Genomic DNA, 26,978 nt, shown 5'->3' on the forward strand with positions numbered 1-26,978 from the left:
CTCTGCCGGGCGCGGTGAGGGGGGGTGGAGGGTGGTGGGCGCTCTGCGGTCGCGCGGTGGGAAAGGGCCCGTGGTGCAGGGAGCAGAGGAGGGAGGGAAGGGCAGGTGGAGGATGAGGGGCGCGGGTCAGAGCAGCCCGGTGCAAGCACGGGTGTCAGTCCTGTCTCTCGGCTGCCCCTTGTCCCGCGGCGCTGCCGAGCGGGAAGATGTTCCCTCTTTGGGATGACTTGTTAACCTCCCTCGTTCCTCGCCGTCTCTTCCCTCSGCCCCGTGTTCCTCTGCCTTGTTCACCTGTTGCATCCTGCTAACCGGGACTGGGAGCTTTCCGGGACACRGAGTTAACGGAACGGCTGTCGGTTTACACGGAGCTGCAAAGAAACGGCCTGTGCTCACCTTGGTGCTGGAGGTGTTGACTTTGCGTGTTTGCCTTAGCGTTCGTGGTGCTAGAGTCCACAGATCCACCACAGCAGCTATTCCGTTGTGGGGCAGAAGCAAACCTTGGATTCCAGGCAAGAGGGAAATACTTTGTCCTTGGACAATTCCTCTTTTTATTTTCTGTTTCCCTGTTATTTTTTTTTCCTTTCTAAGTGYACAGTTACCCTCCTTCCCACAGGCTTTTTCTGAAGGAGTCTCCAGGACTGAGTCACGTTGCTGACTAACCTTTTGGCTCGCGAGTGTGTCAGACATTTTCTGGCTCGGGCTGTAGGTTGTGATTGCTCACAGGGAATAGCGAGCAGCAAAGCTCTTTGGAGCACTTTGGGAGGCATGTGGAGTTCCTACCTTTTCCCAGGTGTCAGGAGAAGCCTTTACCTGAGCAAAGATGGGAGGAAAAGGAAAGAACTGGGTTTTTTTTTTTACTTCCTTCAAGTGAATTTGGTCTGTGGAATAAGGGCATCTTAATCAAGACATAAACCCACCCCCAGGAAATTTTTCTTCCSAAGAGGGAAATAATTCTGGCTTGTAAGTTCTGGTTTGAAAATTTTGGATTTTAAAGTGTCCCTGAGCTCGAGCCTTGCTTCCTTTGGACGCGGCACAGATTGTGTGAGGAGCAGCTGGAGCTCGGCCTTGCCATGCTCTGACATACGGCACCAGTAGCACAGTTGCTACTCCTGCTGCTGGGAAGCCTGCAGAGCAGCCCATGGCTCTGCTGAGCTTGGCTGTTCTTAGCTCTGCTGCCGAGTTCGGGAGCGCTTCTTTCTCAGATGTGCTTACGCACACGTGTCATCCTTCCCAGAACAGGGCCARCTGGTGGAAAAGCAGGGGTGAAAACAGCACCCAGCCCCACTGCTGGGAAAAGGGCAACAAACAAAAAGCAGAGCCTCGTTTAGGGCAGCCTAGGGGACGTTCGGGAGCTGCTTGGGAACTGGAGCTGCCTGAGATGCCTGCAGCTCCCCTCACTCTGGGAGGATGTGAGGGGAAGTGGCAGGGCAGGATGCATTGCCTAGCCTGAAAYTACAAAATAAAATAAAAAAAGGAGGCAGGAGACTTGATGATGTCCCAGCCATGTGCCTTGGGCTGCTGCCTTTCCCATCCCTGCTGTGGCGCCGGGCGGCGCGGGGAGGAACTGGCCCGGAGCTGCCGGTGGGAGACGCGGATTTGGCGCCATGCGAGYGGCCAGTGGGTTCCCAGCGCCCTGGCAGGTGCTGCCTCTGCTCAGAGARCTTCCCAAAGCAACGTGATTCCGCTCGAAATAGTCCCCGTGATTATCAGAGAGCTTGTTGTCTGGTAAACAGAATTAATGTTCTTAAATATTCGATCCCACTTTTAGAAATGGCAAAGATCTAGGCCATAAAAGTCATCTCTTTTGTAATTAGATTGGATCTGTGATTGTACCCGTATCAAGACATCTGTTTTTCAAAATTTTACATACTGCATTTGAGGTCTGTAGCTCTTTGCTATTTTTTGCAGGTCATCTTGCAAGAATGTGGGATATACTGTGCTTTGCCTTGGATGCATTGGAGAATGATCCTGTCTTTTGCTCTGGAAGTAGCTGCTGTGAAAGTCCCTTTGCCACAGAACTGTGGGTCTTTGCACGTTGATAGGAAAGCTTATCTGATTTTACCCAATTACTTTTTTCCCCTCTGAGTAATAAAGTTCACCAGTCTGACTAGCTTGAGGATAAAGGCCTATTTCAGAATTCACATGAAACCTGACATCTAAAGATCCTTTTGTTTTATTGGAGGAAATTATTCTGCAGTAGAATATGGTACTTTATTTTCCTCACAGTATAATAATTTGGAATGCAGAATGACATTCTGTTTGCTGTGGAAATTGTCTCAACTGGGAGGAACTTTATCTTAGGAGGGAATTAATGGGCATGCTTCCTGCTGTGAGGTACAGCTCTGCATCTAGGATGCAAACAGGTTGAACTTGGTTATTAGATGATGCTTCTGTTCATGTTTAGTGCTTGACCCGACACTTCCATTGTGGCTAGTGCAGCTAGAAGCTGTATTTGCAGTAAATGCTGTTTTGATAGATAGAAATAATATTGTTAAATTAGCAAAAACCATCCATGTTCTGGCAGATCTTCTGAATTTCTCTATTAAAACAGTTTGAGGGGTTATTTCAGCGCTTCTTTTGCAGTTTTTCAACCGTGACTTCCTGCTTGGGAGACAAAACATGTTTTTTTCCCTTTCTKTTTCTTTTGTGTGTTTGTGGAGCATAGGAAAAAGAAATCTTTTTTTGTGCCTTTCCTAACAAGGAGAGATCTCAGAGCCAGCGTAGCTTGTATTTTTAGCTCTAGAGATCTCAAAACCAGATTTCCTGTAAAACAAAATTACTCGCTTTGTTGAGTATCAAACAAACCTTATGATAAGGAGCTTGATGTGTGTGTCATTTTATGAAGTGCTTTGGGATGTGTACACTGTAAAGCTTCACGTGTCCTATTTGGGAGGGCAAAGGCTAAGGGTACAGAGAGGGGCAGGGCCAAAACGTGCCAGTGTATTTAAGGAAGGGTGGGAATAAGAAGTTTTAGTGGGAGGTTGATTGAGAAACTGAGAGAGCAATGTCAGAGAATTAGAAATTGAATTCTCACTWGGAACAGCCCATAACTGGTGTCTCTAGGATTAAGTAGAACTATCTCACGGGACGAGAGGATTGAAGGGATTTCAAGCTGTGCTGCGGAGACAGGCTGTGTTGCATGCGTGTAGAAACCTCTCTAGGATGTAGATAAAAGATGTTAGGCGGGTAGCAAGCTGATTGCCAAAGCAGGTGATTGACAAGAGAGTAGGTGGCTCCCAGCACATAGGGTTTTCTAGTTTGTTTTAAGGCTGCTTTTAGTAATGGGAAATGTGAAACTTCTTGGAATGAGCTGGACACAGAAGTTATCCCCTCTCTCCCTCAAGGAAGAGGAGCCGTCTTGGCTGGCAGATTCTAGCACAGCTCGAAACAAACAAGGTTAATTGGTTTAAATCAAGACTTCCCACTTGCAGATTTAAATCATGATTAAAACAGGTGATTTAAATAATTCATTTAAGCCTCGTTTTGCATTTTGTATTTTCCTGAGAGCAAGGTTTATTCTAATTAGTTAGGTTAATTCATTACTGCTTCTTGCTAAACAGGATCATACAGTATATCCACATACATTTATGYTATATCACAATAAACGTTTGCATATTGAAAATAGTCATTTTGTTTGAACTTGCTACTTGGATATTTTTTCCATGGCTTTGCAAAGCTGCGTTTAAATAAAAAGTTATTTCTGCATATCTTTAATTTGACCTTTTTATAGTTTAATGTGATAAAGCATTAGGTATGTAGGAGAAAATATGCGTACTGGAGTGTGCGGCATTAAAACTAATTGATTTATTTTAGCCAGGCAGTGTTATGTGTACTTAGCAAAATGAACTGGTTGTTTCTGGTCATTGTGTCCTTCCAGATCTTTGAGCATAACTCATCCTTGCTTGTCTTGTTGTTATTCACAGACTGCAAAAAAGAAACAAATCTCCTCTGCAACTTTTCTTTTTTTTCCCCTCAATTTCAAGCAAAGCAAGGAACGTTTCACTTGTGCTGCTTGGATAGGGCTTTGTTTTTTTGCTTAACAAGTGTTTTAAGTCTTATGGTGAGTTGCCATTATCTTAGAGAATAAGTAAAGCCAGGGTAATTGGGAAGTCTGTAGAATCCTACTTAAATGACAGTGCTGAGAATTTGAGTAGTCCCTTGAAGAGGGCAGGGGGGCAGCCCTCTGCAGTAGCCCYGTAAGATGCCTTACACTGGCATCTTCCCGCCCCGGCCGCTCTCTGTAGCGGAGGAGTGCTATTTTGGTGCCTGTGAATGGGCCAGGAGCGGGTCCAGCAGGTACCTTCAGCCTGTGACCAGTGAGGGACACAGACTCGGTCACCTGCAGGGTCTGGGCAGGAGGGCTAAGGTGCCATCTAGGAGGCTCTCCGTACAGCACGTCCGTGAGCAAAGCTGCACAGCTCCATCGCTGGGGAAGGTGCCAGGTTCTCCTCAAAGAAGTGAACTGCTTTTGTGAGGAGCATTTTAAAATACAAAGTTATGATGAGATTCGATCGTGTATTGTAGACCTGTTATCTAAGGTGTGTCTGAGAAGAGGATAACTTTCCTGGATTATATGAGACTGGAGGGAAAAAGAGAATCCATTAGTCTTCTGGAGACTTCCAAGCTGCTATTTGTTCTGCTAGAAATAGGACAGGAGTGGAGGAAAAAGAAACCTTGGCTTGAGGAAGGCATGAATTGTTCCTCCCCTTACCTGCACTTTGAGRGCACTTTCTGTCACGCTGCTCCTTGCAGCGAGTTAGGGATGCAGGCTCAGAAGAATGCGGTAAGTGACCTGAAGTCTTCATGCTCCCATGTTTTAGTATCCCCTGGGGCTGCTCTGGGTGGTGCCTTTGGCAGTGCCCCGGAACAGCCGGTGTGCCCACCCTGCGCTCCTGATACAAGGAGCAGGGTAGGAAACCCAGGTACCTGTGCCTTAACTCCACTGCTGCCCACACGGCCAAACATGGGCGCTCCTTTTCCAGCACTGATCTTGGGTTTGCAGCTAATTCTGAGAAGTCAGGTGCCAAGCTCTCCGACAGGATAATGTTTTACAGCTCTTCCTTGCTTCATGCAGACCCTGCCTGAGCGTTAGGCTCTGCAGAACCACTGGGTCGGGGTTCTTCTGTGGACCCCGTGCCAATTCTGCTGTTGGCTTTCTCCTTCTTGTGGCAAGATAGCAGTTTGCTGCTCATGGCAAATCCTGGTAAGCTCTTAACTGCATTTTTATTTAGTTATTGTTAGAGCGTTTGTGCAGATTTCCTAACCTGTCCTGCACTGCTTGGACCGTAACAAAGCATTTGTCCATTTGCCCGTTAGCTCTCCATGCCTTGTGGGGATTCTTCCTGGACGGCTGGGTGAGGAGCAGGAGTCCCGGGCGCTCAGGGATATGGAGCGGGCGCCGGGGCTCGGCTTTCCCTTCGGGTGGGTGTGCTGGGAGCGCAGTCGTTTCACTGGCTGCCCCGCTGCCCGGCCGCGCCGCTCTCCGGCTGAGCGGCTGTGGTGATGTCAGCCGGGTGAGGAGGACACATGACTTGGCAGGACAAAGTCTGCAGAAAGTTCAGCGCTGCTCTTGGCCCGGGGCCTCGGTGGGGCTGCGACCRACACACGTGCTCTGCTGCGCGGTGTCACACACCCTCACGTGCTCCCCTCCTGTCACACACACTCCTTTCTCTCCTTCCCAGAGCCTTAACCCTCCCCTCCTGACTTGCATTGTGTGGCTACACAGAAGGAGGAAATCCCTGCTCMTTTTCCTTCTGTTATTGTGCCTTGTAAATGCTCAGTTAAACTGACCCCTAGAGAAGAAATGGGCAGACTGTGCAGGCGGCAGCCCAGAATGGCAGAGTYGAGAGTAGGGCGAGTTCACCTTGCCCAGAGCTCTCAGTGGCCTTTTCTTCTGAGCCATCCCCCTACTGCCAGACTAGTCTYGTGCCCCTGCTGCTGCACTGGTCTTTACTGTGGTTCCTGGCAGCTCTGCTGACCTCCCTCCTTGCCCTCCTAGTTCTGGATGCATTGCTCCGCTGTGGCAGGATGAGAGTCCCTGCGTCCCCTGTTCTTCTGCGAGCAGAGTCAGCAAACCTGCCAAAACAAATTGCAGGTGCTGGGTGTGTGGGGTATAGACTAAAGTATGGAAAAGTCAAGCTCGTTCTTTGAAGCAACTTAAAGCCCAATTGCAATATCTATTTTGTGTATTCTTTGTTTGGGTGTTACTGCAGTGTTGTATTTTCTTTGTAACCTCTGTGCTACATCTAGGGATGATATTTCTGTGAATGGGAATGGGTACTTTTACCCTACTGCCCTTAAGGGAATTGTAATGAGTTTCCTACCTGTTTTGCAATCCAGTGCTGAATTTCTCTCTTGCCCGTGAGCAATAGTATTTGTTTTGCTTGATGCTTTTGGGTGGGATGGTGCTTGGATACTAAGTGCTGTATAGCTACGTTATAAGAGGGCTGTTTCTGGGAAACAGTCCTGTGTCAGCGCTGCTGATGCGCAGCGTGCTGGTGAAAGTGCTCTCGGGTGGGAGGAAAGGAGCATCAGAGAAACGAGCAAACAGTAAATGGTGCTGCCCTGTCCCCTCTCTCTTCTTTGCCTCCTGTTCTTGGCATGCTTTTATTTCTTAGATGCTAGAGGATGCAGGTGAGCGGTTCAGAAGAGGCTGATCTGGATGAGCTGAGGCCTTCTAAGTTCCTTCTGGCTCTACTCTGATTCATCTTAGTTTGGGAGAACTTTACCCTCTTATCTCCCATGTTTAAAAAACAAACCGACCAAGCACAAAGCACTGCAGCGACGCGGTGTTCATCAAACACTGCAGCGCTGCCGCCGCCTCCTGCTGCGCGCTCCTGTGGAAGGGTTTGGCTGCCGGCAGGAGACAGGGCTGTGGTTCTGCTCAGAGCGGTCAACAGTGGTTTGTGATGCTGATCTTGAACAGGAGGACTGGGATGACCTGGGGGACTGAGCAGATTTTATATATATATGTATGTGTGTGTTTGTATGTATCTTTTTGGTGCTACCCACTGAAAGCAGTTGGCTAACAGACGCAGGTCATAGGATTTTATTCCCTAACTTCATAGAGTTTGGTGGAGAGTAAAGTATTTYGGAGAAGGTCATCAGGTAAACAGTACTTTGTATGTTTTTATGTACGTAGTGTTACTATTCTCCACATACAGCCATGCAGAGCAAAAACCTGCAGTGCTGTTTCTGTAGGTATAACGTAGTGGGATTTCTTATAGGCCAGGGCTGGAGTTAAGCCCTTTTCCCTGGCATCTTCCCTGTCAGGGTGCTGCTTTGGATACTTGTCCTTGCTTTTCTTCTGTGCTGTCCTCTCTCCAGGCTGGACAAGGCATTGGGATGGCATCGCAAATCCACCTCCAGTCAGGCTTGTATTCCCTGCAGCAAGGATGTGATGGAGGTATGGGGGGCTGAGGGTTGGCTAGTAAAGAAGGAGGGTGGGATCTGAGGTAGAGTTTTCCTGTGCTCTGGGCCTGTGGTTCTTCACAGTCACTGAAGGGAGAGGTTTCACTTTTCCAACCTCTGTGAAAGGCTCTGTCTTAAAAATATGTTATGTCCCATGCCCCTTACTACCRCTGCCTCCTGGATAGATGACACTGGGTGTTTTCTGTCTCCTTTTGTCTGTCTTCTGAGAAGACTTGGGAAATTYGGTGTCTTAAAATGATTGCTGAGAAGGCTGCTGGGCTGCTGCATTTTGGCTAGCTCTGTGCGAGCAGGTAGCACTAGGTACTGGTGGCTGAAAGGAGCTGGAGAAAGAGCCCAGGGAGAAGCAGGTTCTTCGGGCACGTTGCTGTGCTGCGGTGCAGTGGCTCTGCTCAGCAGGCAAAGCGGGGGCACTTCTCATTCCTGACTTTGAAGTAGGATGTGCTGAGCTGGTGCTGCACCTGCGATGCCTAAGAAGGGATCAGCAGCAGGATTAGTGAACTGCTAACATCTCAACTGTGTTTTTTGCAGGCTGGGATCTTGCTGATTAGCAGATTATTTCATAGTAGAGATTTTTCTTGGTTGCTTAAACATCTCACGTGTGGGGCTTTTTTGTGATTTTTGTGTGAGTGTGTTCTTGGTCTGCCGGTGGGCATGCAAGCATTGCACCACTGACCAGCCRCCTTGGCATCGATAGTTACCTGTGCAAGGACAAAAAAGAGTCTTTCCGTTCAGATCCTTGGGGAGCAGGTGGGAGGTGCGGGTCAGGAATGCTGCCGGCACCCACATTCCYGCAGGGAGCGTTTGCTGCTGTAGCCGGCGCGGACAAACATTCCCCTGCACGGAGGAGGCTCCCGGCTGTTCCCGCCTCTCGAGCCTCCCATGGAGCTGCACAGAGCTGCCCTTTGCCCCTCTGTGGGGAGCAGGGGGCCAGCTGCTCTGCTCGCTGTGCTCCGTCTTCCTGGGAGGAGCCCAGGGGGGACTTTTCCTGTGCAAAGCTCCGTTTGTGCTTCCTGCTGTCCAAAGGTCGGTGCCGATAGCGGCGTGGAGCTGGCAGCGAGGGGAGCCCAGCTGGACGTGGGGAGTGTACGGCTCAGCTGCTGCGCCAGGTTCCGCTCCTGCTGCGGGAGGTGCTCGGAAGGGATGGGGCGCTGCCTGGCCCCCCATTTGGGACTCGGGCTTCTCAGTCTGGTTGTCATACAGAGCCAATGAAGGAGGCCTTGTCCTTCCATAGGACAGCTTGGAGGGTGGCYGGGGATGCTATTGCTGTAACACCTTCCTTGCTGTATCCCAGAGCATTCCTTATTTTAATTATTTTTTTCATTCCTCTGGTAGCTATGCCCTAGATCAGCCAGGGACTCAAAACCTGAGGTGACAATGCAGTAGGAGGCCTAGGAAGAGAAGGGTCTTGCTAGCCAGGCCTGGACTGTGCTGCCCTTCCGAGCCTGGAGGACCTTGTATGGATGCCCTCTGGAGGAATTTCATGTCAATAAGGTGGCCATGTCAGTCTGAACCTCTCCTTTTACTCATTTCTTCAGAGTTAATTAACGGGTAAAAAGTCTGTCCTCTTTTACCATTATCTCTTCTCCCTCCCTCCCTTTGTCAAAGGGACTGATACTTCCATGCAAACAGGAAAAGAGGCAGTGAGAGCCCTGTGCAGTGCGGGTGAACTCTAGTAACCTCTCCTCCTTTCTCCTCCTTTCAGTTGCAGGACCAAGGACATCTGGCAGCCCAGAGAGGGAGGGAGGAAACAGAAAGACACAGCCCATTTGAGGATCTCGCTGCCCTGCGAGCAGTCCCACGCTCGCTCCCTTCCCCTCGCTCCTCCAAGCGCCGCGGCACCCTTTGATCAGGCAGGAACCAAGAGCAAAGGCAAAACCTCAGGCTGTGGCAGACAGAGACAGGTGAGAGAGGAGGGAGAATTTGCTGCTGCATGAGGCGTGTGAACAGCAGGGCCCGTTTCTTTCTTTCTTATTTTTTTCTGTTTTTTTTCCAAAACAATTACTGTTGGGGTGAGGGGTTCCTTTGCAGAGCTCCTAAGTTCTTGGGTGGGCTGGGAGTCAGCACATTCTGTCTGATAGGCTGAATCTGTGATTCATCTGATAGGCAAAATATGATTCATCTGGTAGATAATTTTGAAAGGACTGTTTCCAAATGAGAGGGATATCTGCAAGCTTTCTAGGAAGGGAACAAATCCTATGTTCTAGTGATCATAGACAAGGAATGAGTCTGCTTTTTGATGTGGAGCAAAGCAAATATCCTTTGGCTGATGCTACCCTGGACTTATATTCTGTTTCATGTAGTACAGTAGTGCCTTATGACTGTAACTTGCTTTGCTAACTAACCTAGAGCAAAGAGAGGCTTCTCTTTTGCTTCAGTCCTTTAGTCCTTCTTGCCTGGAGTAGAGTGGAACTGACTTGGAGCTTCTGTTTCTGTCACTGTCCATTTATACCAGCCTGTTTTTGATATTTCAAGAGCATCTTAGTCATATTGACTTCAGGTTCRTCAATTTCTGCTTTGCACTTTCGATGTGCTGTAAGGCTTGTTTTGGAAGGGAAATTACAGAGCCTTCTCACTCTCCCAGAGGTCACCATTAGCGTGCTTTTCCTTCTGTGATGGCCTGTTTTCCCCTGGCCAGTTTCATTCTTAGTTGTACTTGTAGCACCTTCCCTATGTTTGCCCTCAATTTTCAAGCCTTCTTGCTTCTCTTCCATGTCCTCTTTCACCCAAGTCATACACGCTTTGTGATTTTAGTCTGTTCAGCTGCTAGTCGTTTTGCTGCTGGTCTCTGCTGCCACGGCATCCCTCCCCAAGCAGGGCAGGAGCTGTCATACTGTATGTTGAGGCCGATCTAAAGGCAAGGGTGGAGGCACAGCCTGAGGGAGGATGTCCCAATAAAAGTTGGGTGCTGCAAGGAGAACCCAGGCAGGCTCAGGGAGTTGAAAGGCTGTGTCAGAACTCTGCAAAGTCAGGAGCACCAAGGGGGATGGCCAACAACAGCAGGAATAAGGGCTGGGGTAGAGGAGGGGAGCTCTAACACTCACTGCCAGGCAGAGAGGTGGGAATAAGAGCCTTAACATGTGGGCAAGAGACAAAACATGCTGATGTCCCCGAGGAGCAGCCTGCAGAGCCAGAAGTGACTGACAGGGCTTTTCTGTGCAGCTGGTGGAGCTGGCAGCAGCGTGTGCTGAGGCAAGGCTTGCCGTCAGGCAGTGAAGCCCGGTTTGATAGCAGAGGATGAAAGCAGTCAGGAGGCTGCAACCTCCTGGCTTTTTTTTTTGTCAGCTTGAGACGGGTGGTAACCTGTAAACTCCTTGCACTTTGTAGATGTATTTATTCTTCTGAGGGATCAAAATAGATTATGTGATTCCAAACAGGATCCCTGAATTTCTGTGTACAGACGGATTTATGGCTGGAGCACAGAGCTGGTCTCTGTTCCTTGAGATCCTTGCAGAGCAGATCTTTCCCTTAGTAAATACGCAGTTCATGATTACTGTTCCTGCCAGCCTTACGTACTGTCCTACTCACCTTCCATTTTCATGTTTTGTCCCCCTCATTGACAGCCTGAGGTTGATTATATTTCTAAGTGACAATACTTACCTAGGCTTATGTTTTCTGCCCTGAAAGACAACAGAGCCCTTTTTGACCTCAGCGTCATTGAAAAGCAGCCTCTGCAAGCTTGTACCCTCTGACACCAGCATCTGCAGCATTTCCTGTGAAATGTAGTGATGCACAGAGCAAGAGGAAGGAATGAACCAGCGTTAGCTAGGAATAACCTTTTGCTCCTCTGAGACAACACTGACATAGAACCGAGTTCTTGGGGGAAGCTTGTGAAAATATTCTCACTGCTGTGTTGTGGAAGGTCTAGGGAGGAGCATTGGGTCACAAAATGCCAGTCAGCCCTTCAGAAAGAATTGGAGCAGTGGTGAGAATGCTTTGTTCTTTGCTAGGTTTCTATGAAACATCAGTCCTCCAACCCATTTCTTTTCTCAGCTGTTCAGGTCTGCAGCCAGCCTTATGCTACCTGCAGCAGCATTACTCGTATGCACGATGGGCACTTAGATTTCAGTGGAGGTGTGCACTGCTTTGACCCCAGCTTTCAGAGGCAGGTTCAGATTAGATGTTGGTGTGTGCACTGCATGTCAGAACATATTTAGATGTCAGAATGTCGAAATGATTTCCCTGCTTTAAATGTCTCTAAGACAGCCCTTCCTGTCAGATGCATTTGTTCATTGACATTGAATTTTAGGCCCATATGCCAAGGCCTTTGACACAGATGTTGACACAGTCACGTTCACACTTGTGCACACTTGCAGGTTTCTTCTGATGCAGTCGGGCTGGAAAGTGCTGCATCTGGATCTGGAATAGGCCTCTGAACTGAGAATACAGGATGAGACAAGGCTATTCCTGCAGGAGATAGTGAAGGTTTCTGGACATTAACATGAGCTGCAAGAGTCAGCATTGCTACCTTTAATCTCCCTTGTGGTATTTTTTTGCTGATCTGGAAGCTACTAGTGTCTGGGTTGTTCAATGCTTCAGCAAAGGAAGAGAGGGAAGGGGAGGAGTGGGGAGAAGCTGATGGCAACAATTTTCAGAAGTGCTCAGTGTCTCTTTTGAGCTGTGAGTGACAGAGACTGAGACTTGCTTCCCTCAGCCTTTCATCTATATTTTCTTCCTCATTACAGTCTGTCTACTCACTAGGTTCCTCTGTTCTAGATGCTGCATTTGAGAGAAGAGATTGCCCCATCTTTTGTCATTCGGCCAGCTCTGGTTTCTAAAATGCTCAGTGAGAGCTGAGAGAGGCTGTGGAGGCAGCACAGCAGATTATATCAAGAAGACAGTGTTCCTTCTTGCAGGTGTAGCTTGCATCATCCTTCTCTATCTTTAGTTGACAAGGTGATGCAAACAGGACCGGTAAAAATTTGTTAATGCAAAACCCAAGATTTTTGTGCATCTGAAAACATCTCTCCTAAATTTCCATGCAAACTGGCCCCTGGTCTGGTCATGCATCCTCTCAGCTGTGACCTTTTGGGGTAAATGCTTGTTTAGTTTTCTTACTTAGCACCAGGCTGCTGCTCTTTGCAGCTAGGTCAGTTGTACCTAGCCTGAAGCAGTTACTGGAGCTGCAGAAGGAGGAAGTGCTTTATCTTAGGAAGGGCTTTCGATGCTCTGACCTGGCCCTGCTGTTTTAGGAAGGGTAGAAGCTGGTGCATGAAATGGGAACATGTGGGTTTGTTTCACAGCACGAGGATGGTGGCTGATATGCCTAACCCCTTGCCATGCCCTGTGTGTATTTATATTGTACTGCCCTTTCTGTTGGTAACTGCAGACTGGTCACACATAGCCAGGAAGTCACCAATCTCTTCCTTAGAAACTCCCCTTTGAGCGCCAGCTGTCCTGGCAGCAAGTTTCACTCTTGCAGTGTCGGTGGTGGTTGTGTGGATGACAGTTTTGAAATCCCTACAGCCTGTACCCTCCTCTTCTTTACTTTGCAGAGTACATTGCATCTCGTGGCTGGGCTGAGGTGGGACTGAGTCTCCAAGAGAACAGGAGTCAGCAGGGCCTGAGCACCATCATTCAGCCCCTTAGCTGGAGAATCAGAGCTGAGCTTTGAAAAGGCCCTGCAAAAGTGCTGGTGGTGTTTCCTCCCTCACACTCACTAATGGCTGAGTGAGTCTTGAGCGTGGTTTAGAGGAATGTGGAGATGCACTCAGTCAGTACGTGTAGCCCTGTGTTTCGTGCTCAGACATGCCCCGAGTCATCTGACACCTGCATCAGAGAGGAGCCCACGTGGGATTAAGAAAAAACAGTGGGTTTGTTTCATTCGAGTTCCTGTTCTGTCACTCTGTACCTCTCTGAGGTCTTCAGCTGCTGCAGGATTTACCATGAAGTTGTTTTCTTGAAGTCAGTGGAGAACTGGGAGTCTCTCTGAATTTGTTGCAGTTCAGATCTGTTTGGTTGCAGTCTTTTGCATTAGGATCTTTTCCTTGCTGCCAGTTTGAATTTCCATGTTTGTTGCTGTTGCATTTGTCCCTGGCAACCTGTTTTTCAGTGATTCAGTGGCTCTGTGCACCCAAGGGAAGGGAGCTCTGGATTCCTGACGCTGCCCATATTTCAATCAGGCTGTATTTACAGGGTCATGTGAGTTTGTATGTCCTGTGATTTTAACACCTGTGTCCATTATCTGCCACAGTATAATGGGATATGGCAGGAGCCCAGCAGGCTTGGCAGTGTGACTGTATTTGTGCTTGATGACTGTCCCTCCTGCAGGACTGTGTGGGGTGGTTTGTAGAAGGACCTGGTGCTTTTTTCTCCACCTTTGGCATTTTCAAAAAACGGCACTGTCTGATCTGAGTACCTAGAGGAACTTGGAGTTGGGATCCCCTGCCTCTTCCCAGGCAGCACTTGGCCTGTGGTGCCCGTCCCTGGGCACCTGGTGCTTTTATAGYGGGGCTGCCGCGTGGCCTTTTGTCCCTCAGTCTCTTGCAGAGTGACAGGCTTCCAGTCCTGAGCACTCGGCCAAGTTAAAATGGTGCAGGCCCTTTAATGTAGATGCTCTGTAAATCAGTTAATCCCTTTAGTTTGCATTGGTAAATCACTGAATTAAGATCAACTGATTTAAATACATGTCCAATCAGATTAGGTGTGTTTACAGTAGCAGTTCATATCAGTTTAACTATAGTCCAACCAGCAGAGCCTTTCTTTTGTGCAGGCAGGACCTTTTGGAGGAAGGTGATTGGATTCACTTTCAGGTTTTGTAGTGGAGTTAGTGCTGCATGAGATGCATTTTAGTGTGAGTTTCTAGTTCCAGGAAAAGGTTTCCTCAAATTCTTCATCACACGGTGATGAATCTATTTTCTGAAGGTGGCATAAGAGTCATTGTCTGTAAGTATGATGTTGGCCTTAATTCCTAGATGTGCATCAAAGGAGGATTTGTCATCCTCATCTCTGATGCATCACTGCTCTTTGTCACAGCTCTGGCAGCTGCCAGTGATGGGGGAATGTTGTGTTTCCTTGTATCAGAGTTGTCCCTGCGGATGGTCTGTGGGCTCTGCAGTGCATGCCACAAGACCTATCACAGCTGGCAGCAATGAGCAATTTATTACTGGAAGCTTCAACAAAGGCTGCCAGGTGTAAAGTCTGGAATTTCCCTGTCAGGCACTTGGAGAGGCGAGGGCTGAAGGTCTGTGGTGGGGACWGGTAAGCAGTAATAAAAACTTGTCCTGCTCTGATAAATACTCTGGCAACAGACAGTTTTATATCTGGRTGTGCTAATCTTCTGGCATAGTTTATTAGTTTATTAAAACATTTTGTTTCGAGTCAATAAACTCTGACAAAGTGCAGTTAATTGTCCCCCCTGATAAATAAGGAAACAAACTCCTGATGTTTGTAGTGTGGCTTGTGATAGACTCTGGGGAGTTAACAGTCTTGGTAAATGAAGCCCTGCCTCACATGTGCCTGCGTTTCTCCACAGGTGTTTCTTTTCCGACTTCCAGGAGCAGAGGGAAGCTGAAGGCCCTTCAGCCCCTTGYGGAGCTGCAGCCATGAGGTCGTAGGGACCTTCCCGTGCGGCCTCCATGGGTCCCTCCCAACTCACCACGCAGGATCATGGGAAGCGAGCGGCCACTGTGTTCGAGATGGAGGAGGAAGGGCTCTCCCTCTTCCCTGCCTCAGACAACCCCCCTGAGCACACAGGTATTGGAAAATCTSTACTCAGTCCACACAAGCTAAAAGAATTCTCTCAGCTGCAAACGGAACCMGCATTTAGTAGAGCTGCAGAGGGAGGGAGTCCTGCTGCACTATAGGCACACAGGCATAGAAAGACAGGCACCAGAATCACACTGCAGGAGTAGTCTTCCATGAAACACTGAGGTTTAAAGAGTATCAGGAAAGAGAATGTACATTTTATGGTCATAATTGTCTGATGTACGGAATTCTGTACATTGGAACTATAAGAAGACCATGATATAGTGGCCACGGGACAGGTAACAGGAAGGAAAACAAAGGATAAGTAATGGTTCTGGCATAGTATCAGCAACTTAATGAAGGTATTACAAATACATTTAGCTAGTTGTTAAACAGGCAATTGGCAGTCCTTGCTTTCGGAAAAACAGATGGTCTGAACGTTGAACCCGTTAATGAAGTAGAAATGGAGAAAGTGGTTTAAAGGTGAAGAGTTAACAGTTCAGAATAACTCCCAATAAAAGGACTTAAAGCAGCTTTGAGGACAATTAAAGAAAATAGGCAAATGCTTTAAAAGGCACAAGGGGAAAAATGCTAAAATGTGGAAAAAAAGAATTGAATAGCAAGCCTACTAAAGAGAGAAAGCCCTAATGAGCATCAAAAGTATAGAACTGGCATTCAAGCGTGGTGCATCTCAGATTATTTCTATGTCTAATCTTTTTCTAACTACATAAAATAACAAGAATGAGCTATATAATTCAAATTGTGATCATTCAGAAGTGGAAAGTAATTTACATAGATCAGAGTACACTTCTCTGTTTCTATAGAAACAATCATGGGCATGGTAGTCGGACTTCTTTGTAACTTTAAGATGGCTAAAATCTGTTTTGCACTGGGCATGCCCTTCGTGTGGAAGTCCTYAAGTTGCCCTGCTGTCCTTCTGAAATTTGTGAACATTGAGGGCTTTGTCAAAACTATCATGCTTGTTAGTATGTCTGTAATGGCCTCCCCAAAAAAAGTAATTTAACTGTAGGCCTTGCATATTTTTTTCACGGTAGCAGATGGTATGAGGAGAAATACAGTAGGAATGAGGGAAGGGGGATACCAGAGACTTAACCTTTCTGATGGCATTTTCCTGCTGTCCAGTCTGCAATGAGAAGTGCAGGCCAAAGTTAAAGACCTCTAGACCTCTGTAAAGTCAATGGGGTTGAAAATCAACACCACGATACTTAAGACCGAAACCAATATGCAGTGAAGAACACTACTCGTCATTTCTGAGGCTGACCCAAACCTTTCTGACTGTTTAGCGTTTCAGGTATGTTAGCAGAATAGGAAGCAGAGCCAAGAAGTGCTGGGAGTGTTTAAACCAGAAGTATGAAAATCAGGCCATTTTAACCCCATTGCCCCTCAGGAAACAAAGCAGCCTTGTCCTCCAAACCAAACTCTGTAAATTAACGCCATTATAGAGACTCTCCAGGCATACCTAGAGACCTACCAAGGTTATGCTGTTTGTGTTCTTCACGGGCAGCTGCCGTTGTTCATAGAGCCACAGAAAAATCCATAACATCAAACAGATGAGAGGAAAAAAAAACAGAAAAATACAGATGTCCAATGTCAGCATGGCTAGAATGAAAATGAAAATGAGGAATGAAAATAGAGATGGCTGACACATTCAGGGGAGGAAATGCACACAAACGTAGGCAATACTTCACTGGAGTACTTCAGGTGAGACATGTCAGAGCAGACCAAAGGGGGTTTTGAAACATACAGCCAATCACAGGATTAAGATCCATCTGAAAGAAGCAGGATGTGTTGTACAAGGCCATGTAAAATATAAGACAGTAGAAAAGTCTTACATTTCAAATGGCATACAAAGATTGAATAATAAATCTGTCAGTGTGAGGGTGTGTTAGGCTGGGGGAGTGGGGAGCACTGTTCTCCAAGCAGACATTGTTGCTGCAGAGTTCCACAGATGCACAGAGCTGCTGCCATGTGCTGCTCACGTGCTCTTTGCCCTAATCCCACAAAGTTGATGTCTTCTTTCTTGACTGTTTCTGCAAGTTTTCCAGGATTGCCTAAATTGGAATTATAATTCCAATTATGAAGACTGTCTGTAGTATCATGATTCTCAGCACTGGGTTTCTTTGATGCTTGGACTACTGAAGCATCCTAGTGTATGAAAAATGTGACAGAGAGCACTGGAGATGAGGGTTACAGAAACTGATTTTTCTGAACACTCTGGGCTTTCAACTTAGCCTTTTTGTGGCCTTTTCTCATGTTGCTGGCTGTCACTCCCGCTGATGGAAGGTGCCGAACATCTGACTTGAACATGTTTTGGCTCTTTCAGCCTGTTGGGATGAAAAGAATCTGAAACTATGTATGTGCTATATATGTGCTTATGTTTAAAGTTAAACTTTCAGAGTTTCAACTATGGCAATAGTTATTTGTCACAGCAGATAATATGCCAGCTCGGAGGGGAGCCTGTGGAATGACAGAGGGGATTTATTTATCTGTGTGTTTGGAAGGTGGTGGGTCTGAAGGAGCCTGTCAGTCGTTCTAAGAAGCGCGGCAGGCGGCTGCAGACACGCGCTTCCCTCGTGCTCACGCGGCGCTTTTCCCCTTTCCCGGTTGTTCCTCTCTGTAGAAAATCCCCCCCTGAAGCGGAAGAAGGGCCCAGCCCCGAAGATGCTGGGAAACGAAGTGTGCAGCGTGTGCGGGGATAAGGCCTCGGGCTTCCACTACAACGTGCTGAGCTGCGAGGGCTGCAAGGGCTTCTTCCGGCGCAGCGTGATCAAGGGCGCGCAGTACGCGTGCAAGAACGGCGGCAAGTGCGAGATGGACATGTACATGCGGCGCAAGTGCCAGGAGTGCCGGCTGCGCAAGTGCCAGGAGGCCGGCATGCGGGAGCAGTGTGAGTGCCCGCCAAGCGCTGCCGGGGCTGCGCGGGGCAGGGGCTGCCAGTGCGGCCACGCCGGCCTGCCCGGAGCTGCAGCCTCGCTGTGCTCCCAGCAGTGATCCCAGTCGTTTGTCTTGTATCAGCTGTGAGGCTGTTTCTGTCCGTGCTGCTGCTCACGGATCGGGGGGCAGCCTCCCCTACAAGGCATCCAGGTTTCAGGCCCTGGCTGGCCAAAACTGACCAAGCAGCGAATGTAAATCCTATGTGGGGTCTCCTTCCTGGCATGCAGCATCCAGAGCAGTGATAAATACAGGATTATTTTACACACTTGTTTATTAATATATTTCTGTAAAAGAAATGGTGTCCATCCAAGCTGCATCACGGAAACCATTGATTTGTGTGTGTGTGTGTGAGAAACGTGATACAATTAACCCATATAATCAGTATCACACTAGTTTAGAGCAGCGTTGCGGATACTGCCTTTTGTTCTATTCCCCCATGCTCCAGAGAGCTCCGAAACARATTTATTTGCCAAGCTATACAGCAAGGCTTCCTATTCACCTTGCTGCTTTTTTTGTTGCAAGTAGTTTCCAGGGAGCCTCAGAGTGTTTCAACGTTTACTCATCATCACATGGTGAAGACAAGGTGCAATTCCACTCAGGAAAATTAGGCCAGAAGGAATCTTTGTGCCATTATTATCAAGGGCTTGGCAAATTTGGCAGACACTGAAATCGCAACTGTAAATTTGTCTTGTTAATCCTGACAAATTGAGGACTTTTCTTCCCAGCTGTCCTAATTGGAGAGGCATTCTGGAGCTTCCTTTTCTGAATTATTGGGAACATTCTTCTAATTCCCAGACTGCAGTTATTCATGGACAGCTTGTATCTGTTCTTGAGCTGGAATGTGCCGTGCGGTTAAAGATCCTTTATGGAAAACTGAGTGAACTCAGATCACTTTGCATTTACCGTGTGGAAAATGCACACAGGCACTTCCAAAGTACCTGGGAACTTGTTACAGAGCTGTAAATTCTTTTGAGCCTGAGCCGTAATATGAGGGACAATAAGAGCATGGGTCACTTCCTTCCTTGCTTAGACTAATACTGACTGACATTCTCCAGGCTTAGATTTCCCTCCAACTCGGCAATGATATTTAATGCCTTTGCTGTTTGAACCGTGACTCTGTGTGTGTGTGTGTGTGTGTGTGTGTGTGTGCATCCACACATGTGCCATCCCTTTTGGAAGCCTGGAGTGAAAATTACTCAGCCTCAATGTTCTTTGGCTTTCTCTCCCATCCTGCATAACGTAATTTCTATTTCAGAACATACTTTCATGATAGCTCTCCAGTTCTTGCCTTCATATCTAATGTGATTCTTTTAAGAAGTGCAAGAATGTACTTGTTCAATTTGGGAGCCTGCTTTTCTGTGAAGCACTCGTGTGTCCTTGTTACCTTTGTATAAAATTTAAAATTTATCACCAACTGGTAGAATGATTTTAAGATGATTTTCTGGAAGGTAATCCTATAATACTGGTAGGTCCGATAGGATGTGTGGGGATTTTTTGTTGTTTTGCTTGTTTTCTTTTTTGATACAGATTTCAGATAGTTCTTGCAGCTTTGAATCAACAACAAACCTCCTCTGCAGTCACATTATTGAACTCCTCAGTTAATTATAGACCTTCARCACTTTTTTTTGCGTGTTTAACTCACGAGCAGTTGATTCAGCAAGGCTTTTTTCTCACAACACACACTTCTGAGTTGCTCTACTCCTTGCAGAGCTAAAACTAGGTGGCCATGGCCATTTTACTTCACGATTGAAGATGACTTCTAGCCCTTCTCCAGAAGGACCTTCCTTCTTTGTGAGCTGATTGACACAAACCTATGCTTTTAGCCATCTTCCCCTGTTACTTCTTCACACCCTGCTGCAGTGAAGGTAGAAGGTTGTCCTTTCAAGCACTGAGTCCCTGCAGTATTGACTCTGTCCTCTTGGGAGGGACATGAAATGACACAGGCTGTTAATGGAGCAGTATCAGAAAAAGGCAACATGGTAGGACAGYATAAAATGTTAGAAAGGGAGCGTCTATATCGCGTGCGCTCTGATGTGCCAGATGTGCAGGCAGCTGTAAGCCCTGCCCCTCTGCCCACTGCCTGCTCCCGCGTTGGGTTTGGTCTCCACTGCACTCTGATACCCTGCTTCTCTCTGGCTCTTCTTTTTAGATGTTCTGTCCGAAGAGCAGATCCGGTTGAAGAAGCTGAAGAAGCAGGAGGACGATCAGGCTCGGACAGTGGTGGTGCGGCCGACTCCTCCGCACCCGCCGAGCCCCTCGCACAAGCTGACGCCTGAGCAGCTGAGCATGATCGAGAAGCTTGTGGCTGCCCAGCAGCAGTGCAACCAGCGCTCCTTCACAGACAGGCTCAAAGTGACGGTAAAAACACTGCCAGGGGAGCCAAATAAGGGAATTTTGGGAGCTTGAGCCATGAGCAGAGCATGGGGGAGAAGGGAGGTGCATGAAGAACAGGGTCTATAGACTGAAGTTCTTTAAACACCAAAAGATGAGCTTCCAATGTGTCTCAGTCATTCTCTCTGTTCACTTCATCTTTTGTATCTCCACATCTCACATTTTCACATGGTCTCCGCTCTGTTTCCCTTTCCCTCCYTGCAGCCGTGGCCCCAGGTTCCTGACCCTAATAACCGTGAAGCGAGGCAGCAGCGTTTTGCTCACTTTACAGAACTTGCAATTATCTCTGTGCAAGAGATTGTGGACTTTGCCAAGCAGCTGCCCGGCTTTCTGGAGCTCACCAGGGAAGATCAGATTGCTTTATTGAAGACATCTACCATAGAGGTGAGAGTCTGGCTCCATCACAGTCCAGAGTAGCAAAGAGGAAAACGTTTGGAGAACCAATGTGGAGAACTAGCTCCATCCATCTTTCAGGGTGACTCACTGAAAGAACCTCCTGCTGCAGGACCATTAYTCCAGTGCTAGATGATTCTGGTAAAGTCTTACTGAAGAGGATGGGAAGTGGGATCTCCTCTTCCCAGGAGCAGATACTGCCCATGGTGCAGCGGAACTAACTTGAGAATTTTGAAGCATTCTGAACAAAAGAAACATGTTTGGGTTTTGTTGTTGGCTTGTGTTTTATCCAGTYAGTGCTTTAGCTCTCAGCAAGTTATCAATGTAGTGATGTTGTTTTACAATTTTCAAGTCAAGTATATCCCTGGCCTCTGGTTTCAGGTGATGTTGTTGGAGACGTCTCGACGCTATAATCCAGAGATTGAGAGCATCACGTTTCTTAAGGACCTGAGCTATAACCGGGATGACTTCGCCAAAGCAGGTGGTGCTTTAGACAGGTGTTTCCTCCTTCCCTCTATCTTGTGGTCTTTCTTCCTTTCCTTTGTGGGTTGCTGGAGATATATTTATATCAGGCTTTAGAGTGGGACTTAGGTGAGATGTTCAGAACAAGTGCAGGCCCCACAGACCTTGTTTGCTTTTAACATGTGATATTGGACCCATTCATGCATCTTTATGTGTGAACTTGCTTAAGACACTGTGGATTGGTACAGCACGGGAATCTTGCTGTATAGAGGACAGGAGTCTTTAGTATGTGCTTGAGTATGCACATACTGTGTGCAGTCCTGCACCTCAGTCCAGCTGTGAGATCAGATGCCACCCTTGGCCTGTAGTGCTCGGTAACGTACATGCGTTCTCAGTGGTGACCCTCTCATGATTGCGTTTCAGCTGATAGGAGSTCTGTACTGCACACTGAAGACTCCTGCAAAATACTGTGGAGCTGTCTTCAGCTCAGTATATGATGATCAGTGAYGATGATTTCTGAAGCCTTTTTTCTTTCCCTGGAGGGATGAGTATCCATAATTTCAGATGCAGTAGCTGGAAGTAGGTGTCTTCAGCGTTTCTGAAAATGAGACTTTGGCTGTCTTTCAAATGWTTTTTTTCACTTCCTTGGGTAACTATTAACTGTTTATACTTGGGATTATTTTTACTTAAGTCTTCCCATCTAAGCGTTCCCAAGAATTCCTGATGTTGGCCTTTCTCAGTGTCTTAATCTGGCCAGCAACATGTTTGTCAGGACTTGCTGAGCTTTAGTGTTTCGTATGGCTGAGTGAGTGTCCATGTGAAATRGGAGGAGAGTGACAGCTTGTGTGACTGGTTTCTTCCAGTCTCAACTGTACATAATGACTAGGTCTCACCCCCAAAGGTTTTATTGTCAAGGTTTCTGTTCAGCACAGTCTTTACACTTGCCCGCTGGGAATTGATTTGGTTCAATTGGGCTTCTACTTTCAAGCTACCGGCCAGTCCTTTTTTYCCTTTCCACTGCTCTTTCTTTTTTTTTCCCCAAGCAGCTGGTGCTTCCCTCACCCAACTCAAAGGCCCTTTACAAACCCTGGGAATAGGTGAGAGCTGTAGAAATAGTCTGAGGGGAGGAAAAAGCTGAGGATGCTCCAGCKCTCTCATCCGCTGATGGATGCCTGCCTTCTATGAGCACACTGCCTTGGCCTGCCTCTCACTGTGCTTTCAGGCTGTAATGATTCTCATGATGTGGAATCATAACTATAGGGGACTGAGCTTCTGTTTTTTCTTTCTTTTATTTTTCCTGCAAATTTTAATAGATACTTTTCCTCCTCGACACTTCCTGGCAGTCTTTTCCTCAGCTTTTTTAGGGAGGCAAAAAGCAGGCAATCAAAGAGATTCTCTCTTTGTTCATCTCTGATGCAGTTGTACTGCAGGAAACAAGAAACTCAAGGCCCTGTTTTGGGGGAAGGGTTTAAAATAGTCCACATAAATGTGTAGAATGTAGTACAAAGAAGCCAGAGGTGGTCATAACCTCTGCATGCTGTCACAGAATAAATGTCAATGCTTTTTTGCCAAATGGCAATTACCAAAAAGGTGAGTGAAGGTTTAAGTCACACTGCCTCAGCTGCCCTGGATTTTAGAGSTAAAACAAATGGGGACTTTCAGACCGCTTGCAACTGTATTTCCAGCTTAGGCTTCAGATGAATATGGAGCATGGGATGAAAGCTTTTCTTTGAAAGCACRAGAGCTGACAAGATTTGAAAGAGATGATGGTGTAAGGGTGGAAAATACAGGTTTCCTACTTGTGGGCCTCTGACTTTTTGTCAGACATTGCAGAATTGGTAGTATTTTCTTTTAGTTATTGCCTGTTAATGTGCTGTGGGATTTTTAAGGCTCTCAGAAAATCTAGAACTACTATCACTTTGTGTTCAGGGCCTGACTCCTCACCCACGGTCACTGTTGCTCTCCGGTAGTGGTGTCTTGTGAAAGGAGATTTCAGCTACATTTGGCACATAATGTACGTGTAAAACTTCCCTCATCTGTTGGAGAAGATTTCTGAGAGATTATYCTGCAAGCGAGAGGCAGGAAACAAATGCAATTGCTGACCCTCATCTCTCCTCTGTTGCAGGTCTTCAGTTTGAGTTCATTAATCCCATCTTTGAGTTCTCAAAGGGAATGAATGAGCTACAGCTTAACGATGCTGAATATGCACTTTTAATTGCCATCAACATTTTCTCTGCAGGTAAAAATCCAGGCAGGACTGAAGAGTTGTGGGGTAAAGAAAATAGAATTTGAAAAAAGGTCACAAACTGAAGATGAGTAATGGGGTAGGGAATTTGGGGATATAGGGAGCCTGTTACTACTTCTGCTCATTGGGGAGCCTGTTACTACTTCTGCTCATTGGGGAGCCTGTTACTACTTCTGCTCATTAGGGTCTGAATCTTCTAGTGCCATCTGCCCAGGAAGGCAATTTCCATGCTCACGGAGAAGGAAAAAAAATCTGCCAATGTTAACTTTCCTCATTTAGAAATTTCTATTTTACTGTCCTTGATTGTACTTGTGTCTCTGATGCAGGTTGTGTAACATGAATGACATCTAGTGGTCAACTAAAAATACTTTGGATGTGAGACCAATGTAGCCCTGGGCCAGGAAAGGGCAGCAAAGAAGCTGCCTCTCCTCTTTTGCTTCTGTTCTCTGTGTCTTGTAGCCTGAAAGACACAATTCTGAGGGGTTTATTGCTGTTTTCCCACTCACTGGCTTAGCTGCTGGAGAAGCTGTCCTGCGGCCTCTAATCCTCTCTGGGAGAGCAACATGAGACCAAATGCATTTTGACAGTGGAGTTTGGTCTCTTTAACCTCCTACCTCTGTATAATTCAGATCAGACTTGCCATATTCAGTGAACATGAGTGAGAAATGTCAGTTATGGAAAACTGATGTGAAACGGCCACAGCCCTGGCTGTTCTGGGTGAAGGCCAGATGAGGCTCTGGGGAAGGAGMGTATGGAGAGGCTGGGTTAGTGTCCAGTGAGGCTGCCCGTGGTGACCTGCTAACTTCTCTCTTGCTTTTGGTCAGACCGACCGAATGTGCAGGACCAGTCGCTGGTGGAGAGGCTGCAGCACACCTATGTGGAAGCCCTTCATTCTTACATTTGCATCAACAGACCAAACGTAAGTGCCCGACTTGAACGTCCCAGGGAGGGATGCAGACTGATTTCTGTACTTAGCAGCCACAGTTCCTGCAGTACTGCTTGTACAGTTCTCTTGCCTTCTGTACCCTTGTGCTGTATCCTTGTGACTATGTGGTGGCAGCTGTACTTGGAGGATCTATGAGACATCACAGCCTGCTCTCCTGGATTGTGTTCCACAGCTTAGCCAGCTTGGACTGTCTTGAATTGGGACTTTTGGGCATGGTGTAGAGTTCCTGTTCCTCCCTTCACACTCCCACCTCCGGAAGGATGTTGGTTTTAAAGTTAGCATTGTGTTTATAACGTGTCATCCAGTGTTTATGTGGGTTAGTTTGGCTTGGCAAAGCTTTAGTATGGATTTACCAAGAGCTGTCTCTTTGTGTGACCCYGCAGGACCACCTGATGTTTCCACGGATGTTAATGAAACTGGTCAGCCTGCGGACACTAAGTAGCGTCCACTCTGAGCAGGTGTTTGCCCTTCGGCTGCAGGACAAGAAACTCCCTCCCCTGCTCTCGGAAATCTGGGATGTGCACGAGTGACCGCATGCTCCCGGGGCGCTGACGTGCCGGCATGGCGCCGACTCCCAGCCTTCGCTAACGAGAAGCCAGCCTCCCCTCGCCAAGGCGCTGAGCTCCGGGCTAGGCCGTGCAGGGATGGATGGGCCTGGGCTTTCAGTGACGTCGTGAGACTTTGTAGGAGGCAGCTGGGGTAGATCCCGTGGGGGGTTGGTTTCGATGTAGTGCCCACACCCCGCATGGATAACATGGAACATCTGAAAACGGTAGAAATGAAGACCTTCCCCATATACATGTACACCTCTCTCGTCAGAGTCTCTTTCTCTTTCTAAGCATGTCCTGGGGATTTGCTCACGGATCCTTTCCTCTCCTGTTGATTATGAAAGTGAATTTGCAGGAACTTGCCAAAATCTCTCTGAGAGTAACCCGACTCAAAAGGCTTCTGCAGGGTCCCCAGTGTACCTGTATCCGAGGAGCTCAGGGAAGTCAATGTGGATGTTCTAGGGGGTTCACTGGGTTTCCTATAAGTAAAATCTTTTGTGTGCTGCCCTCTGCAAAGATTCCCGGAGAAGCAGCTGTTATTTCTTTATTGTGAGACTTCATCTCTAGAGTTGCCCTTCCGTTCTGGCCCTCCTTTGGAAAGAGGATTCCTGGCATGTGTAGTGATCTTTATCTAACAGGCAGGCCATCATACATCAGAAAGATGTCAGGCATTAAGTAGTGGATTTTTATATAATGCATCACCATTTTATCTTATGCTGATTCTCAGCCAATTCACTTTACCTTTAATTTGCTAACAACTGGAAAACTGCACTTCAAAAAAAAAAAAAATCAGGATATAAATTTTGTATTGGGGGATGGAAGAGAAGAAAGGAAGTTGGGAAGGTCTGGTACCTGGACAAGGCAGGTGTGGTGAAAGGGTCCCAGAAACTACCGAGAATATGGAGCATGTGGCATGTGTTCCAAGGAGAGTGTGAATATGTATCAGCAAAGGGGAGAGGACATGCTGTGTTTAGTGAAGTACGGGCATTGCCTAAGCTATGGGCTGCACAACACTCATGGGCTGCAGGAATGTTGAATGTAACCAGATCTGCTCGCGTTTTCTTCCTTATGCCAAAGTCTTTCCAAGGTACTAAGTGATGATTGCGTTACGGAGGTCCTTGCTGTGTGAGGATTGCGACTGCTCTAGGACACTTGGGTCCTGTATCCTTTCTTCTCTTTGGGCACAGTGAGAATCCACACTGGTTTTATGCGCTAAGTAAGTATTTACATCCATAAGTATTGTAGGATACACAGCAATATTTTGTCTGACAGAAGAGCACTTGCAAAAATAGGTTCCTTATTTTTCCAAGAAACAACATCTTGTGGCTGATCTCGGAGATGTTACCTTTAGTATCCTGGTAGTTTGGTCTCTTGACTCTTCTCTCTCATAGGGGTCTGCTATGTTTGCTTGCCCGGTGAGCATCCCAAGAGTCTAGGTTCACATGGCTCTATTTTTATTTTATTTTATTTTTTTGCTGTGTATCTGAGCGCTATGCCCGTGGTGAGGGTATTGTGTCCATTTTGCACTTGAGGTTGGTCCCCTGCCACTGGCCTTCACTCTGCACCTTTGTAAAGCACTTGTAACAATCTGTAAAATAATCTGTTGTTTTTTATAACTCATTGCAATTGCAAAATTTCTTGTTTAAATCTGTATTTTTAACTAATCTGTTTGAGAAATGTTAATGTTTATATAAAAGAATAAAGCCTAATACAGGATTCTGACATTCTGATGTGCCATCAATAGATTGGGAAAGAATGGAGTAGGCTTTTCATTTGACAAACTCCAAACTAGTAAAAAAGTGAGGATATCAGTTGGGAAGAGGCAGKAACTAGAGAAAGAGGAATAACAGGTCAACTGCAGGTGGTTTCTTTCAGCTTCTAGTGTGAGATTTTTACCTCATGGTGTACTGTGTGCCACAGTGGG

General features: G+C 47.0%; 1 protein-coding gene across 1 annotated transcript; it reads left to right on the forward strand.

The window, feature by feature from the left end:
- Positions 1-8,758: 8,758 nt before the first annotated feature.
- Positions 8,759-26,674, forward strand: NR1H3 (nuclear receptor subfamily 1 group H member 3). Its single transcript, XM_026035065.1, has 10 exons — positions 8,759-8,922; positions 9,134-9,332; positions 14,903-15,123; positions 17,756-18,022; positions 20,219-20,427; positions 20,665-20,844; positions 21,235-21,334; positions 23,441-23,554; positions 24,385-24,479; positions 24,890-26,674. The coding sequence occupies exons 3-10, from the start codon at positions 15,006-15,008 to the stop codon at positions 25,034-25,036; spliced, it is 1,230 nt and encodes a 409-aa protein (XP_025890850.1). The 5' UTR covers positions 8,759-8,922; positions 9,134-9,332; positions 14,903-15,005; the 3' UTR covers positions 25,037-26,674.
- Positions 26,675-26,978: the final 304 nt, after the last annotated feature.

Source organism: Nothoprocta perdicaria, unplaced genomic scaffold, assembly GCF_003342845.1.
Source record: "Nothoprocta perdicaria isolate Ctin4 unplaced genomic scaffold, notPer1 scaffold_156, whole genome shotgun sequence".
NCBI lineage: Eukaryota > Metazoa > Chordata > Aves > Tinamiformes > Tinamidae > Nothoprocta > Nothoprocta perdicaria.